This window comes from Ctenopharyngodon idella, chromosome 5, assembly GCF_019924925.1.
Source record: "Ctenopharyngodon idella isolate HZGC_01 chromosome 5, HZGC01, whole genome shotgun sequence".
In the NCBI taxonomy this organism is placed as follows: Eukaryota; Metazoa; Chordata; class Actinopteri; order Cypriniformes; family Xenocyprididae; genus Ctenopharyngodon; species Ctenopharyngodon idella.
In genome coordinates this window covers 14,743,085-14,758,667 of record NC_067224.1, presented here as the reverse complement: position 1 = coordinate 14,758,667, position 15,583 = coordinate 14,743,085, and the positions used below count along the sequence as shown (strand labels likewise).

At 35.4% G+C, this 15,583-nt stretch overlaps 1 protein-coding gene and 1 long non-coding RNA gene across 3 annotated transcripts in view; both read right to left on the bottom strand.

The window, feature by feature from the left end:
• serinc5 (serine incorporator 5) overlaps positions 1–3,930 on the bottom strand; it is a 28,893-nt gene extending 24,963 nt beyond the window's left edge. Inside the window, exon 1 of one of the 2 annotated variants that reach the window (XM_051894429.1) lies at positions 3,577–3,930. In XM_051894429.1, the coding sequence (XP_051750389.1) occupies positions 3,577–3,603 (27 nt within the window). In that variant the 5' untranslated portion in view covers positions 3,604–3,930. The remainder of the gene's footprint in view (positions 1–3,576) is intronic. The other variant, XM_051894428.1, reaches the window with a different exon arrangement.
• Positions 3,931–7,239: 3,309 nt separating this feature from the next.
• On the bottom strand, positions 7,240–8,745 carry LOC127512933 (uncharacterized). Its single transcript, XR_007930284.1, has 3 exons — positions 8,524–8,745; positions 7,967–8,080; positions 7,240–7,871 (listed from the first exon to the last, which is right to left on the bottom strand). It is a non-coding gene; the product is annotated as an uncharacterized LOC127512933 (long non-coding RNA).
• Positions 8,746–15,583: the final 6,838 nt, after the last annotated feature.

Sequence of the window (15,583 nt, the reverse complement as noted above, 5' to 3'; positions counted from 1 at the left end):
CTAAGTTTGGTTTGAAGATGAAAAACGTGGCAAGCACAATGTACCAAACACAATCAGGCGTTCTTGTGGCTATCAGAGCAGAAACGAAAGCTGCTGCTCTCTGTATGTTTTTCTGTTGTCTCCTGTCGCGTTCTTATGTAAATTGCACAAGCCTATTTCGTCCATTAGATCGAAAGATCTGAAAAATTTATTACTTAGCCCACTTTAACTACTCCGATACCACAGCAGAAACTACCAGCCTAACTAATACATTATTAAAGGCAAGTGAACAGACTGTAAAAAGAACAAATACTGTACACTAATTACAAGAATAGATAAATACAACATAAAGTTACAAATAAATATAAGGTCTAACTGTAGTATTAATTTTTGTGTACAGAAATGTAATAATTAAATGTAAAATGACACTGTTCACTGTATAAATTTAATATAGATTAATCTTTGTTAAAGCTGTGTTTTGTTGTTTGATTTACATGACAAACAACAGCAGGTATTTATAGGTTGCTGTCACTTTAAGAGTAAGACCCCCTGCATGCACACATCCGATAGATATACATCCGAATTCTCACCTCGTTCACTTAAGACATAACTGAATGTGTTTACGAGAATACTTGCCGAGAGGGGTATTTTGACTGACACAATGCACGTATGTGTCCATCCAAGTGCATTGAGGACACGAAAGAGAAATCAATTTGGAGTTCACGCGCTATCTGAAACGCGCCTCTCTGTGTGTGTGTGTGTGCGCACGAGCCTTGTATGTATGTGCGTCTGTACGCACTGATGACAGCTTGGCGTGCAACAGCCTACCAAATTAAATCCTCTTTTGCCTCTTCTAGCGCTGGAATGGATTTATATCTATTTAATGTGTAAACTAGCAAGACAAAACATGTGCAAATGATAACCTTTCACTCTACTGCAGTTAAACTTGCAATTGATCCGCGAATCACATGCGTGCCGAACCGTGGGGCTTGATCCGTACGGATCACGGATCAACAACGATCCGTTTAACCACTAACATTTACCCACCCATAGACACTCCCCTCAAAGAAATCAGGACAGAAGTGGTTGAAAGTGGACAAAAAAGACGTATTAAAACACCAGGTGTAAACAGGAATATGTCTCCCTCATCTACTTGTGATCCGAATGAACAAAACACATTCTAATACAGGGCCTGCGAGTCCATATAATGCAAGCGGATAGTAACCCAAAAGGTGACACTTCAAAAACCACACAAAGCCATCACGATGGTAATCCTCAGTCGATGAATCTATATCTTCTGGAGTGAGATGATGTGTGTTAGAAAAATACAAATATAAATAAAAATGTATAGCCTACTAATATACTTATAAAAAGAAAAAAATACTAATATTTTAAACTTCTTTAACTGTAAACTATTGCTTCCAGCAAACTGTCATTCAGATCTTCATGAGAGTCAGGCATTACATCAGTACTATGACAGACGTGATGACATTTATATCAAGCGTGAACTCACGAACCGCATATGACAGTTTGCTGGAAGTGATGGTTTTAAAGAAATTTTAAATATTTGTAGGCTGTTTTTCTCACACACATATCGTTTCACTTCAGAAGATATTGATTAATCCACTGGGGTTGTATGGATTACCGTCATAATTACTTATTGTCACTGCTATGGACGCTAATAGTTATCGCTTTCTTTATAGCTATTGTTCTTAGTACGAACGGGTCTGTCTGTTAAAGGGGAAATACAAGAGCTTGGCTATAAATGAGTACCTCCAACAAAAGAAGTGTAAAAGAGTTTTGAAAAGGTACCATGAAACTGACAAGTAAATACAAGTGTACAGTGCAAGTACAAGTTGACCAAAAACCCACAACACAATGAAATGAACAGAAATGAAAAAAATCTGATTGCATGGGAAGTACTGAATTAAAGGGACAGTTCACCCAAAAGATTTATTTTTGTCATCAGTTACTCATGCTAATGTGTTTCCAAATCTGTATGACTTTTTTGTCCATTACAGTAAAAATGTCAGTAGGCCCCCAAGTTGTTTTGGACCCCATTTACTTTCATTGCATTGATAAAAACTTTTCAAAATATCTTCATATGTTTACAGAAAAGAAAGTCAGTCATACAGGTTTGGAACAACATGAGAGTGAGTAAATAATGAGAGTTTTTCATTTTTGCGTGAACTATCGCTTTAAGTTATTGACAACACAGCTAAATTATACTGTCCAACTTGTGTTATGGCACTTTAATTGCTTTGATATTATGACAGTATCATGATTTCAACCATTTAATGTTAATAAACGCTGCTGTTGTCGTTGGCGTAAAGAGGGAATAAATTACCGTCAAAGTTGAATCAACAGTTAATCTAAGCGGGTTATCTAATGATAGCAATTAGTTAACAAACACTTAGACTATGCAATGCCAATCCCCCCCCGACGCCACACATTTGTGGGGCCAGTGGCTCCTGACAAGCTTAGCACTAATGAGACAACACTATTGATGCTGAACACTGACTGCAAGCTCTCTCTTTCCATAATCTTATGCAAACAAGCAGCCACATGGATCCAACCAGGAAATGAAAAGACCACCCGCGGATACCACCACGTACAAAGGGGCTACAAGACCCACAGAGAAATTAGTGCACTGAAAATGTGAAGAAGACAATTACATTATCAGTATCATTCATTTTCCATTTAGACCTGAAGGGTTTCCTGGTGTAGTGTCCAATACCATCTGTTTTATTTCATGTTATCAAATTTCATTTACAAGTATGGTTTATTTGGATACAAGGACAGATAGAGACATATTTGTTCTGACCAGAATGTTAAATGAGGACAAAAGAAACATGAAACACGGTCAATAATAGTGATGACATAATTTCCTGACCATTAGAACAAGTCATGATAAAATTCTGGTTAAAACGTTAACGCTGACACCACAGTTGATGAAAACATTATCTTGTAAAGTCAAAGGAAACCATCACTCTGTTGATTAAAAAAAAAAAAAAAAAAACCTTAAACCAGCCTATGATGGTTTGCTAGTTTTATGATGGTCTTTTAGCAGAGCCAAACTGGCGTTTAGCTGGATTCAGCCTGACGAACTGAAAAAGGGCACAAAGCCATCTAAAACCAGGTAACAGACCAGTTTGACCAGACTCAAAACGTCTTGTAGCTTTTTCCCCGAACAGTATATGGTCTTCATAGTCATAACGGGCTTGAAATAAAGAAATAATTATAGTGATAAATGAATACTGGACTAAAATAAGGATTTTATGAAAATATGATTTACTATATTCATCCAATAATGATGTAAAGCAAATTTACTATCGAGAACTCACAGCTGTTAACTCGTACACAGAACAAACAAGGATGACACTAAAAAGCTGCTTGTATACTTGAAACGGAACATTAACAAATACATCAATCACGTATTTTAAAAGAACGTAACTTTTATTATTAAACTTCTTCTAAACCATATGTGTACATCAGCATCAAATGCTACAGGAAATAATTTTAAATAGGAGAAACCGAGTGCTCCGCGCGGTTCACGACGGTGATGTTTATACATGCCGTAGTCAATGCATCACTCACCTGAGATACACAACACGTGGTACACATGCTGACAGCGAGGAAAATCCTCCGTTACACACACTAATCCAGTTCAAATGTTGTTGTTCGTGAGATACTAAATAACTCGACCGTGGTTCGTGTCTTCTGTAGTCTCGCGCACCCGTGCAAGCGCGCTGCTGCTCACAAAAGACTGTGACGTGTATGAGCGAGGCAGCGAGCAGCAGAAAAAGAGCTGTCTGTCCTGGACTGCGTGCGGAAGTCTTTGAGATGATGGCCTAGATAAATCCGAAATCAAAGCCGTGATTGGTTACATTGGTGTTTTGTTTTTTAATCTTATTCAGTATTGATCCCGCATCCAAATCAAATAAAACCCTCACTGTATATCACTTCCGCTATCGTCATAATGTGTGGTTTCGAATTTCCCTTGACCACAATGACAATAAAAAACAGTTATTTAAATTCCTATTGTAGCCCGACCGGGCCAAGTCTTACTAGGGAACAGGAACAAGTTTAAACTAGGTATCTGTTATTCTCATTTAAATATCGTTGTTATAGTTTATGCCCAAAAATTTGGTTTTACTTGTTTTGTTTACATGTTGTATAGCGGTTGATGGGTGGGAGTTTTGTTTGGATTTGCTCATACAATCGTTCTCCAGTTGGCTGGCAGTGACAGCAAAAGAATGCCTCTCCTTCACTGTGTTTTTGTAAAGTAAGCAAGTTGCAGAGAACATCTGTTTTCCACAGTGAGTGACTGGGTTCAGTGAACTACCTGTATTTATGAAAAGTATTTATGTAATACTAATGGGTTTTTAAATGGTCTTTGGTTATAGAAATGCTGTCTGTAAATTTTAAACTCTCAACATATCAAAATAAAGTGTTGGTGAAGCGTAGCCAGTTTACTGAGAAACTGATCATGAGCCAGAGAGAAGTTACAGACAGGGCTGACACAACAGCACCTCCCTCAGGACTAATGATGCAGTTTCAAAACAAATCAAACTGCCTCAAAAAAAAAAAAAAAAAAAATGGACAGACCAATCTGTAAACTATTAAAGGGTTAGTTCACCGAAAAATTAAAATTCTGTCATTAATTACTCACCCTCATGTCATTCCACACCCATAAGACCTTCGTCCATCTTTGGAACACAAATTAAGATATTTTTGATGAAATGCGAGAGGTATATGACTCGTCCATAGACAGCAATTTAACCACCACTTTCAAGGTCCAGAAAGGTACTAAAGACATTGTTAAAATAGTCGTGACTGCAGTGGTTCAACCTTAATTTTATGAAGTGATGAGAATACTTTGTGTGCAAAAACAAAACAAAAATAACGACTTTATTCAACAATATCTTCTCTTCTGTGTCATTCTCATATGTAGTTTACGTTCAGCGCTTCCAGGTTCTACATAGGGTGACCACCATCAAACAAAGCAAATGTGGGACGATTACTAAGTGGGACATGTTACCAACACTAAAACACAACCTGAAGCTGTTATATAATGTCTGTCTAACTTAATAAAAACATTTGTATTCTGCCTTTCAGCTGATAAAAATACTTTGTTCTTTAGTCCCTTCCAGAAAACACCATTACATCACAATGTAACATGTCTTTATTTTACATGTCATTTAAATTAAACATCACTGACCCTAAAGGCAGCAGGCATCATGCAGATAACTATTTTTGAATAAGGTGACCAGATTTCTGAAATGGAAACTGGGGACATTTCCTATTTGAGTGGTCAAAATATCACCAAAATCTCATTTGTTATTATCTATTTATTAAAAAACAGGAACAATACATTTTTGAATGTTTTTGTTTTTAATTGTTGTGGGTTCCTTATAGGTTATTATTACATTAATAATTATGATTTAGTTTTATTATTCTGGTTTTAATACAATTCACCAAAAAAACGATTTACACGATTAATAGTAACCACTGTAAAAACAGTTCAAAACAATACAAAAGCACATTAGACTTTACAAAAGCACATTACATTACAAAAATAAAACAACATAAATACAAGAAGATAAAACGGCATTTAACAAATATTTTTGAACATTATTGAATTTAATATTTCAATTTTCACAAGCTGTTTTTGTATACAGAAATTACAACTGTTTTAACTTTTAACTATTATTTTGTATTTTAGACTCATTTTAAGCACAAAGTACGTGTATTATTTTATTTTTTATTTATTCATATCTGAGTGTACCTTCACCACATAGTTAAGACGTGTGTGTGTGGAAATTGCTGCGTTGTGACTGCGGAACTTTTGTGGATGTTTAAAATTGTTGAAAACAATCTCGCACCCTCACTGCAAAAAGAGATGTGTTAAAAATGACACTTGTGCAGAATTTTAACATGTGGTGAGTGTGCTCAGGGACTACACATGTTGTGTCAAATTTAACACAGTAGATGTGCGATCCATCTCAACACAAATTGCGTAAGGTAATTTTAACACACAAATGTGTCATTTAAACACAATAAGTGTAACTGAAAATTATCATTGCTAATTAATGTTCATACAACAATATTAAGCATTACCATCCATTTGTAATTCTACAAAATTGAAATAAAACAGACAAGATGTAAAAATGTTAATTTAATTTATAGTCAAATTTTGTCAGGGTAGAGAAAAATGCATTCACAGAGGCACAACAAAATGCTCTAAATCTCAATTTCATAAACTTAATTTAGATGATTAGATAACACAAATGCTTTGTAATGCTATTATCTACAATACAGTATACATTAAGGTGTTACCAACAACTACACCTTGATTGATTGAAACAATCACACACAGTCAAGACTAGCAAATAACATTTCTCATAACATAAGATCAACTTATAAAATTTCAGATACAACATAAAACTTTCCAAATCAGACAAATAAACAATTTTAAATCTGTCATAACAGTCAATTTTCAAAATCTATGGAATGTTGGTTTTCTTCATGAGACAAATGCATTTGTAATGCACTAACCATTAAAGGGTTAGTTCACCCAAAAATGAAAATAATGTCATTTATTACTCACCCTCATGCCGTTCCACACCTGTAAGACCTTCGTTAATCTTTGGAACACAAATTAAGATATTTTAGTTGAAATCCGATGGCTCCGTGAGGCCTGCATAGTGAGCAATGACACTTCCTCTCTCAAGATCCATTAATGTACTAAAAACATATTTAAATCAGTTCATGTGAGTACAGTGGTTCAATATTATTACTATAAAGCGACAAGAATATTTTTGGTGCGCCAAAAAAACTACTTATATAGTGATGGCCGATTTCAAAACATTGCTTCAGGAAGCTTCGGAGTATTATGAATCAGTGTATCGAATCAGTAGATTCGATTTCAGCAGTTTGACGGTTTGACACGCGATCCGAATCATGATTCGACATGCCGATTCATAACGCTCCGAAGCTTCCTGAAGCAGTGTTTTGAAATCGGCCATAAGTCGTTATTTTGTTTTTTTTGGCGCACCAAAAATATTCTCGTCGCTTTATAATATTAATATTGAACCACTGTACTCACATGAACTGATTTAAATATGTTTTTAGTACATTAATGGATCTTGAGAGAGGAAATGTCATTGCTCGCTATGCAGGCCTCATGGAGCCATCGGATTTCAACAAAAATATCTTAATTTGTGTTCCGAAGATTAAAGAAGGTCTTACGGGTGTGGAACGGCATGAGTGTGAGTAATAAATTACATTATTTTCATTTTTGGGTGAACTAACCCTTTAACGACAGTATTCATTCAAAGTGTTGCCAACATCAATTACACTTACAAGTAACAAGACTAGTGGATGACATTTCTCATAACAAACTCAAGTCAGACAGATACTTTTAGATGCATTTAAAGAAACATTTTAGACCAGACAAACATTCAGGCACCTATTTTGAAATTGTTTGCAATGACAATCACTTGGAAATATTGTAAAATTGTAATTGTGTACTAATTGTGAAGTAATACTTCGTTACATCTGCTATAGTTGTGTTTGATGAAGAATATATTTGGGCCTCAAAAGAGGCAAAACGGGAAGTAGGAATGTCAGTTTTAAAAGAAGAGAATGTGGCGCTTCAATATTAGAAAGAGAAGACCAAACTAATCTGTGGTGGACAGGACAAGTTTCACACCTAGAATATATTGTCCACAGCACGTCAGGCCCTCATTCACAGGAATGGTTACTCTGTCAATCCTCGCAATGATGTACTGTCATGTTGTGCTCTTCAAACTTCCAATGTAGATTGGCTGTGGTCTGGTCTTTGATGCGGTCTCAAAACTGCTGCAGTGGGATGCAATACTGGCTCCAAGCTTAGAGTTAGGGAAAAAAAAAAAAAAAAAACATTTTAGGAGTTTAGAATGCATCAAGACATCATTACAAAAATAACGGCCCATGTAAAACTTACCGGTACAAAATTAAATTGAAGGAATGAAATTTCAGATTTAACATTGCATCGACTTCCAGGCAACGGTGGCAGAAGATATGCAAGAACAACCTTCATTGTGTAGCACTTTTTAATCTAAAAATTAATGAAAACAGATTAGAGATACAACAAATGTTTAAGTGTAGGATTAAGAGCAGACTAAATAGGGTTGTAGTGATAACCACAATATTACTGACAAGCCAGCCACAGAGGATGGCAAATAACTGCTGCAACCATGAAGTTTAATTTTTTTTTTTAAGACTAAACCCTCCTCATTTTACACTCAATTCATGTGTTTTTAAGGTTAAATAAGTTAGTAAGAGTGAAGAGGGTTTTTTTCATTAAGACTTTGTGTACCATTACCATTATTATGTATTTACAGCAGCTCCATAGATTTGCACTAAAGAAACCTAAACAGTCAGAGATCAACATGTGCAATTACCTGCATCTGTCCTCCTTCACGTCAAGTCATATTAATGAATATTTGTTATAATAAATGAAACAAGAGATGAGTGTGTAAGTAAAGACTTCACACTTACATAGCATCTGCTTGGTCTTCCATCCCGTCTAAAAGAGAAAATTACTCCTTTCCAGGGTAGCTTCAGCTTTCAACTTCTCAGTCTTTCCATCTGTTATTTATCCAAACTCAATATCGAGCTTAAAAAAGGAAACATTTTCAAAATATATCAGTGTTACTAACAATATCAGAACTTTTGAATTGTCTATTAAAATATCTTAAAGGGATATTACACCAAAAAATGAAAATGTTATTGTTACTGTTGTTGTTACTCACCCTCATGTTCCAAACCTGTATAAGTTTCTTTCTTCTGCTGAACATAAAAGATATTTTTAAAGAATGCTGGTAACCAGACAGTTGACGGTAGCCTTTGATTTCCATAGTTGGGAAAAAAATATAAATACAGGTGCTGGTCATATAATTAGAATATCATCAAAAAGTTGGTTGATTTCACTAATTCCATTCAAAAAGTGAAACTTGTATATTATATTCATTCATTACACACAGACTGATATATTTCAAATGTTTATTTCTTTTAATTTTGATGATTATAACTGACAACTAAGGAAAATCCCAAATTCAGTATCTCAGAAAATTAGAATATTGTGAAAAGGTTCAATATTGAAGACACCTGGTGCCACACTCTAATCAGCTAATTAACTCAAAACACCTGCAAAGGCCTTTAAATGGTCTCTCAGTCTAGTTCTGTAGGCTACACAATCATGGGGAAGACTGCTGACTTGACAGTTGTCCAAAAGACGACCATTGACACCTTGCACAAGGAGGGCAAGACACAAAAGGTCATTGCAAAAGAGGCTGCTGTTCACAGAGCTCTGTGTCCAAGCACATTAATAGAGAGGCGAAGGGTAGGAAAAGACGTGTTAGAAAAAAGTGTACAAGCAATAGGGATAACCGCACCCTGGAGAGGATTGTGAAACAAAACCCATTCAAAAATGTGGGGGAGATTCACAAAGAGTGGACTGCAGCTGGAGTCAGTGCTTCAAGAACCACTACACACAGACGTATGCAAGACATGGGTTTCAGCTGTCGCATTCCTTGTGTCAAGCCACTCTTGAACAACAGACAGCGTCAGAAGCGTCTCGCCTGGGCTAAAGACAAAAAGGACTGGACTGCACCTCCCTCAGGACTAATGATGCAGTTTCAAAACAAATCAAACTGCCTCAAAAAAAAAAAAAAAATGGACAGACCAATCTGTAAACTATTAAAGGGTTAGTTCACCGAAAAATTAAAATTCTGTCATTAATTACTCACCCTCATGTCATTCCACACCCATAAGACCTTCGTCCATCTTTGGAACACAAATTAAGATATTTTTGATGAAATGCGAGAGGTATATGACTCGTCCATAGACAGCAATTTAACCACCACTTTCAAGGTCCAGAAAGGTACTAAAGACATTGTTAAAATAGTCGTGACTGCAGTGGTTCAACCTTAATTTTATGAAGTGATGAGAATACTTTGTGTGCAAAAACAAAACAAAAATAACGACTTTATTCAACAATATCTTCTCTTCTGTGTCATTCTCATATGTAGTTTACGTTCAGCGCTTCCAGGTTCTACATAGGGTGACCACCATCAAACAAAGCAAATGTGGGACGATTACTAAGTGGGACATGTTACCAACACTAAAACACAACCTGAAGCTGTTATATAATGTCTGTCTAACTTAATAAAAACATTTGTATTCTGCCTTTCAGCTGATAAAAATACTTTGTTCTTTAGTCCCTTCCAGAAAACACCATTACATCACAATGTAACATGTCTTTATTTTACATGTCATTTAAATTAAACATCACTGACCCTAAAGGCAGCAGGCATCATGCAGATAACTATTTTTGAATAAGGTGACCAGATTTCTGAAATGGAAACTGGGGACATTTCCTATTTGAGTGGTCAAAATATCACCAAAATCTCATTTGTTATTATCTATTTATTAAAAAACAGGAACAATACATTTTTCAATGTTTTTGTTTTTAATTGTTGTGGGTTCCTTATAGGTTATTATTACATTAATAATTATGATTTAGTTTTATTATTCTGGTTTTAATACAATTCACCAAAAAAACGATTTACACGATTAATAGTAACCACTGTAAAAACAGTTCAAAACAATACAAAAGCACATTAGACTTTACAAAAGCACATTACATTACAAAAATAAAACAACATAAATACAAGAAGATGAAACGGCATTTAACAAATATTTTTGAACATTATTGAATTTAATATTTCAATTTTCACAAGCTGTTTTTGTATACAGAAATTACAACTGTTTTAACTTTTAACTATTTTTAACTATTATTTTGTATTTTAGACTCATTTTAAGCACAAAGTACGTGTATTATTTTATTTTTTATTTATTTATATCTGAGTGTACCTTCACCACATAGTTAAGACGTGTGTGTGTGGAAATTGCTGCGTTGTGACTGCGGAACTTTTGTGGATGTTTAAAATTGTTGAAAACAATCTCGCACCCTCACTGCAAAAAGAGATGTGTTAAAAATGACACTTGTGCAGAATTTTAACATGTGGTGAGTGTGCTCAGGGACTACACATGTTGTGTCAAATTTAACACAGTAGATGTGCGATCCATCTCAACACAAATTGCGTAAGGTAATTTTAACACACAAATGTGTCATTTAAACACAATAAGTGTAACTGAAAATTATCATTGCTAATTAATGTTCATACAACAATATTAAGCATTACCATCCATTTGTAATTCTACAAAATTGAAATAAAACAGACAAGATGTAAAAATGTTAATTTAATTTATAGTCAAATTTTGTCAGGGTAGAGAAAAATGCATTCACAGAGGCACAACAAAATGCTCTAAATCTCAATTTCATAAACTTAATTTAGATGATTAGATAACACAAATGCTTTGTAATGCTATTATCTACAATACAGTATACATTAAGGTGTTACCAACAACTACACCTTGATTGATTGAAACAATCACACACAGTCAAGACTAGCAAATAACATTTCTCATAACATAAGATCAACTTATAAAATTTCAGATACAACATAAAACTTTCCAAATCAGACAAATAAACAATTTTAAATCTGTCATAACAGTCAATTTTCAAAATCTATGGAATGTTGGTTTTCTTCATGAGACAAATGCATTTGTAATGCACTAACCATTAAAGGGTTAGTTCACCCAAAAATGAAAATAATGTCATTTATTACTCACCCTCATGCCGTTCCACACCTGTAAGACCTTCGTTAATCTTTGGAACACAAATTAAGATATTTTAGTTGAAATCCGATGGCTCCGTGAGGCCTGCATAGTGAGCAATGACACTTCCTCTCTCAAGATCCATTAATGTACTAAAAACATATTTAAATCAGTTCATGTGAGTACAGTGGTTCAATATTAATACTATAAAGCGACAAGAATATTTTTGGTGCGCCAAAAAAACTACTTATATAGTGATGGCCGATTTCAAAACATTGCTTCAGGAAGCTTCGGAGTATTATGAATCAGTGTATCGAATCAGTAGATTCGATTTCAGCAGTTTGACGGTTTGACACGCGATCCGAATCATGATTCGACATGCCGATTCATAACGCTCCGAAGCTTCCTGAAGCAGTGTTTTGAAATCGGCCATAAGTCGTTATTTTGTTTTTTTTGGCGCACCAAAAATATTCTCGTCGCTTTATAATATTAATATTGAACCACTGTACTCACATGAACTGATTTAAATATGTTTTTAGTACATTAATGGATCTTGAGAGAGGAAATGTCATTGCTCGCTATGCAGGCCTCATGGAGCCATCGGATTTCAACAAAAATATCTTAATTTGTGTTCCGAAGATTAAAGAAGGTCTTACAGGTGTGGAACGGCATGAGTGTGAGTAATAAATTACATTATTTTCATTTTTGGGTGAACTAACCCTTTAACGACAGTATTCATTCAAAGTGTTGCCAACATCAATTACACTTACAAGTAACAAGACTAGTGGATGACATTTCTCATAACAAACTCAAGTCAGACAGATACTTTTAGATGCATTTAAAGAAACATTTTAGATCAGACAAACATTCAGGCACCTATTTTGAAATTGTTTGCAATGACAATCACTTGGAAATATTGTAAAATTGTAATTGTGTACTAATTGTGAAGTAATACTTCGATACATCTGCTATAGTTGTGTTTGATGAAGAATATATTTGGGCCTCAAAAGAGGCAAAACGGGAAGTAGGAATGTCAGTTTTAAAAGAAGAGAATGTGGCGCTTCAATATCAAAACACCAAAAACCGGGACGATCCCCGGAAAACGTCTGGTCACCCTATTTTTGAAACAGTTCTGACCAAGTCCAACTCCGCTCCACATTTCGATTGACAGCCGTCACAACCTACTAGTGACCATGTTTACTCCTTTCTTTTCAACCACTGGATAGGATTTAAAAAACGGCTGTTGTATTTGTGTAAGGCAGGATGTTAATTTTGTCGAAGCGCTGTTAAATATAGGAAAAACTATGCAGCAAAAAGAATAAATAAAATGCTTTCTGAAAAAGCAAAAGAACGCATGCACGTTTTCTTAATATTATAATTAAAAACCAACAGACTGATGAAAATGCGGGACATTTTCTCAATATGCGACCTGCGGTACAAAGCAAAGCGGGACGCTGGTCACCCTAGTTCTACATCAGAACGCCGGCTCAGTATTGGCCGACGCTGTTCACGTGAGCAGCACGACGCATTCGTGTGATGCTGACACAGGAGCCGGCCAATACGGTTGAACCACTGCAGTTATGTCAACTGTTTTAACAAGGTCTTTAGTACCTTTCTGGACCTTGAAAGTGGTGGTTAAATTGCTGTCTATGGACGAGTCCTATACCTCTCAGTTTTCATCAAATATCATAATTTGTGTTCCGAAGATGAACGAAGGTCTTACAGGTGTAGAACGACATGAGGGGGAGTAATAAACAGTGTTGCCAGATTGAAAATGTCCAAGTATCTTAACAGAATGAATCAATACTGAACTTACTTAAGCTGGACAATCACACTATTTTAGCTGCTGTACAGCCAAAATTATGTTCCCTCTATCTCCGTAAAGCTATACGTTGACACAATCTGCACTGTAAAAAGCGCTATATAAATAACGGTGACTTGAATACAGCCATTTATCTAGACCATGGTTCCCAACCTGTGGGCCGCGGCCCACTAGGGGTCGATCCTCCAGGTGGGCCGCGAGATAAATTAAAATTAATTTAAATATATTAATATAATTCATTCATTTAATTATTAAAACGTTACATTTAATAAATTAAATTAATTTAAAAAATACATTTAAAACAAGGGACCACCTCTCGTACGTATTCTGTGATTGTTTAGGTTCAGCCCAGTCTGTTTCTCATCGTGCTGCTGTGAAATACAGACTGAACGGTGGCTCAAAACGCAAACTCTCTCAGTTGGAAAAAGAAAACCTGTGTCGCAAAAAAGGTTTTGATGGATGACGACTGTAATGAAGGTAAAGACGATTACAGTGACATACAGGAGTCGTACATAAGGCATGCGCGAGTCCGCAATTATTGACGCGCAAACAAACCGTGCATGTGCGCTCTCGACTCACTGATCGCTATAACATCATATTTCTGCATGAACACAGTTCAATATATTCGCGTAGTTGTCAAAATTAATGTACTGTAAGTGTTTTATAACGGATGCTCGCCGAACAAGCGTGTTTTGGAGAAGTTTGAGAGGATCAGTGGTGTTATATGTCAATAATTTTGAATGGATCCGCCGTGGCGGAAAAAAACACTGATCTAGACCAACAGCTTTTTGACATGACCTGCACATTACCACAATCGATAAATAACTATGTGTACCTTAGTGGGAAACAACTGACCTAAAAGCGCTGTGGCAGGAACTGTGCTCATGAGAGAGTGTCATTTTCCACGATGATTGGGCCAAGAAGACGTAACATGAGATAAGATGGAAAACATGACTAACAACAGAGATTGTATATAATGGGGAAATAAGAGGGTCTAGGTCTCCAAAAAGAATCGATTCCTCGATTCCGAGGCGTTTGGAATCGATTCAATTAAGGGGAATCGACTCCTCATTTAGGGCCTTTATTAGTTCAAAACTATCATTAATTTGCCTCTTGCTTGCTAATAGTGACTGGAAGTCCGATTCATTTCCTCAAAAGGGTTCTTCCGGGTAGTTCATGTCAATGAAACAGTTCAAAAACCTATTCAGGCGTTATTTTACGGTGAATCTGGCTTATGCTCTCTGCACTTTTGAGCGCTGCATGGATTTACGAGAGAATAGATCATGACTTGATCGAGGGTCTTGATTGGTTTTTATTTTAAATAAAATGCTATTTTAAAAAAAAATCATTTTCTTACGATAATTCTTACGATAATTATAAAAAATAAATACGATAATTATCGTACGTCTGGCAACACTGGTAATAAATGACATAATTTTCATTGTCACTGAACCTCTCAAGATCCAGAAAGGTACTTAAGTCATATTAAGTACAGTTCATGTGACTACAGTGGTTCTACCTTAATATTATAAAGCGACGAGAATAGTTTTTGGGTGGCAAAAAAAAAAATAAAAAAATAATAATAATAACGACTTTTCAACAATATCTAGTGATGGACGATTTCAAAACACTGCTTCATGAAGCTTTAATAATCTTTTGTTTCGAATCAGTGGTTTGGAGTGCCAGTCACGTGATTTCAGTAAACGAGGCTTCGTTTATGTGATCCGCTGATTAGAAACAAACGATTCATAAAGCTTCAAAGCTTCATGAAGCAGTGTTTTGAAATCGCCCATCACTAGATATTGTTAAAAAGTCGTTATTTTGTTTTTTTGGCGCACAAAAATTATTCTCGTCACTTTATAATATTAAGGTAGAACCACTGTAGTCACATGAAATGTTTTAAATATGTCTTTAGTACTTTTCTGGAATTGTACACTTAAATGTACTGTATATGCTTTTTTTTTTTTTATAAATGCTAAAAATCTTGGATGATTACTAAATATAATAGTGGCATAAATGGGGGTGATGTGCATAACTAATTAAAACAGACCACAG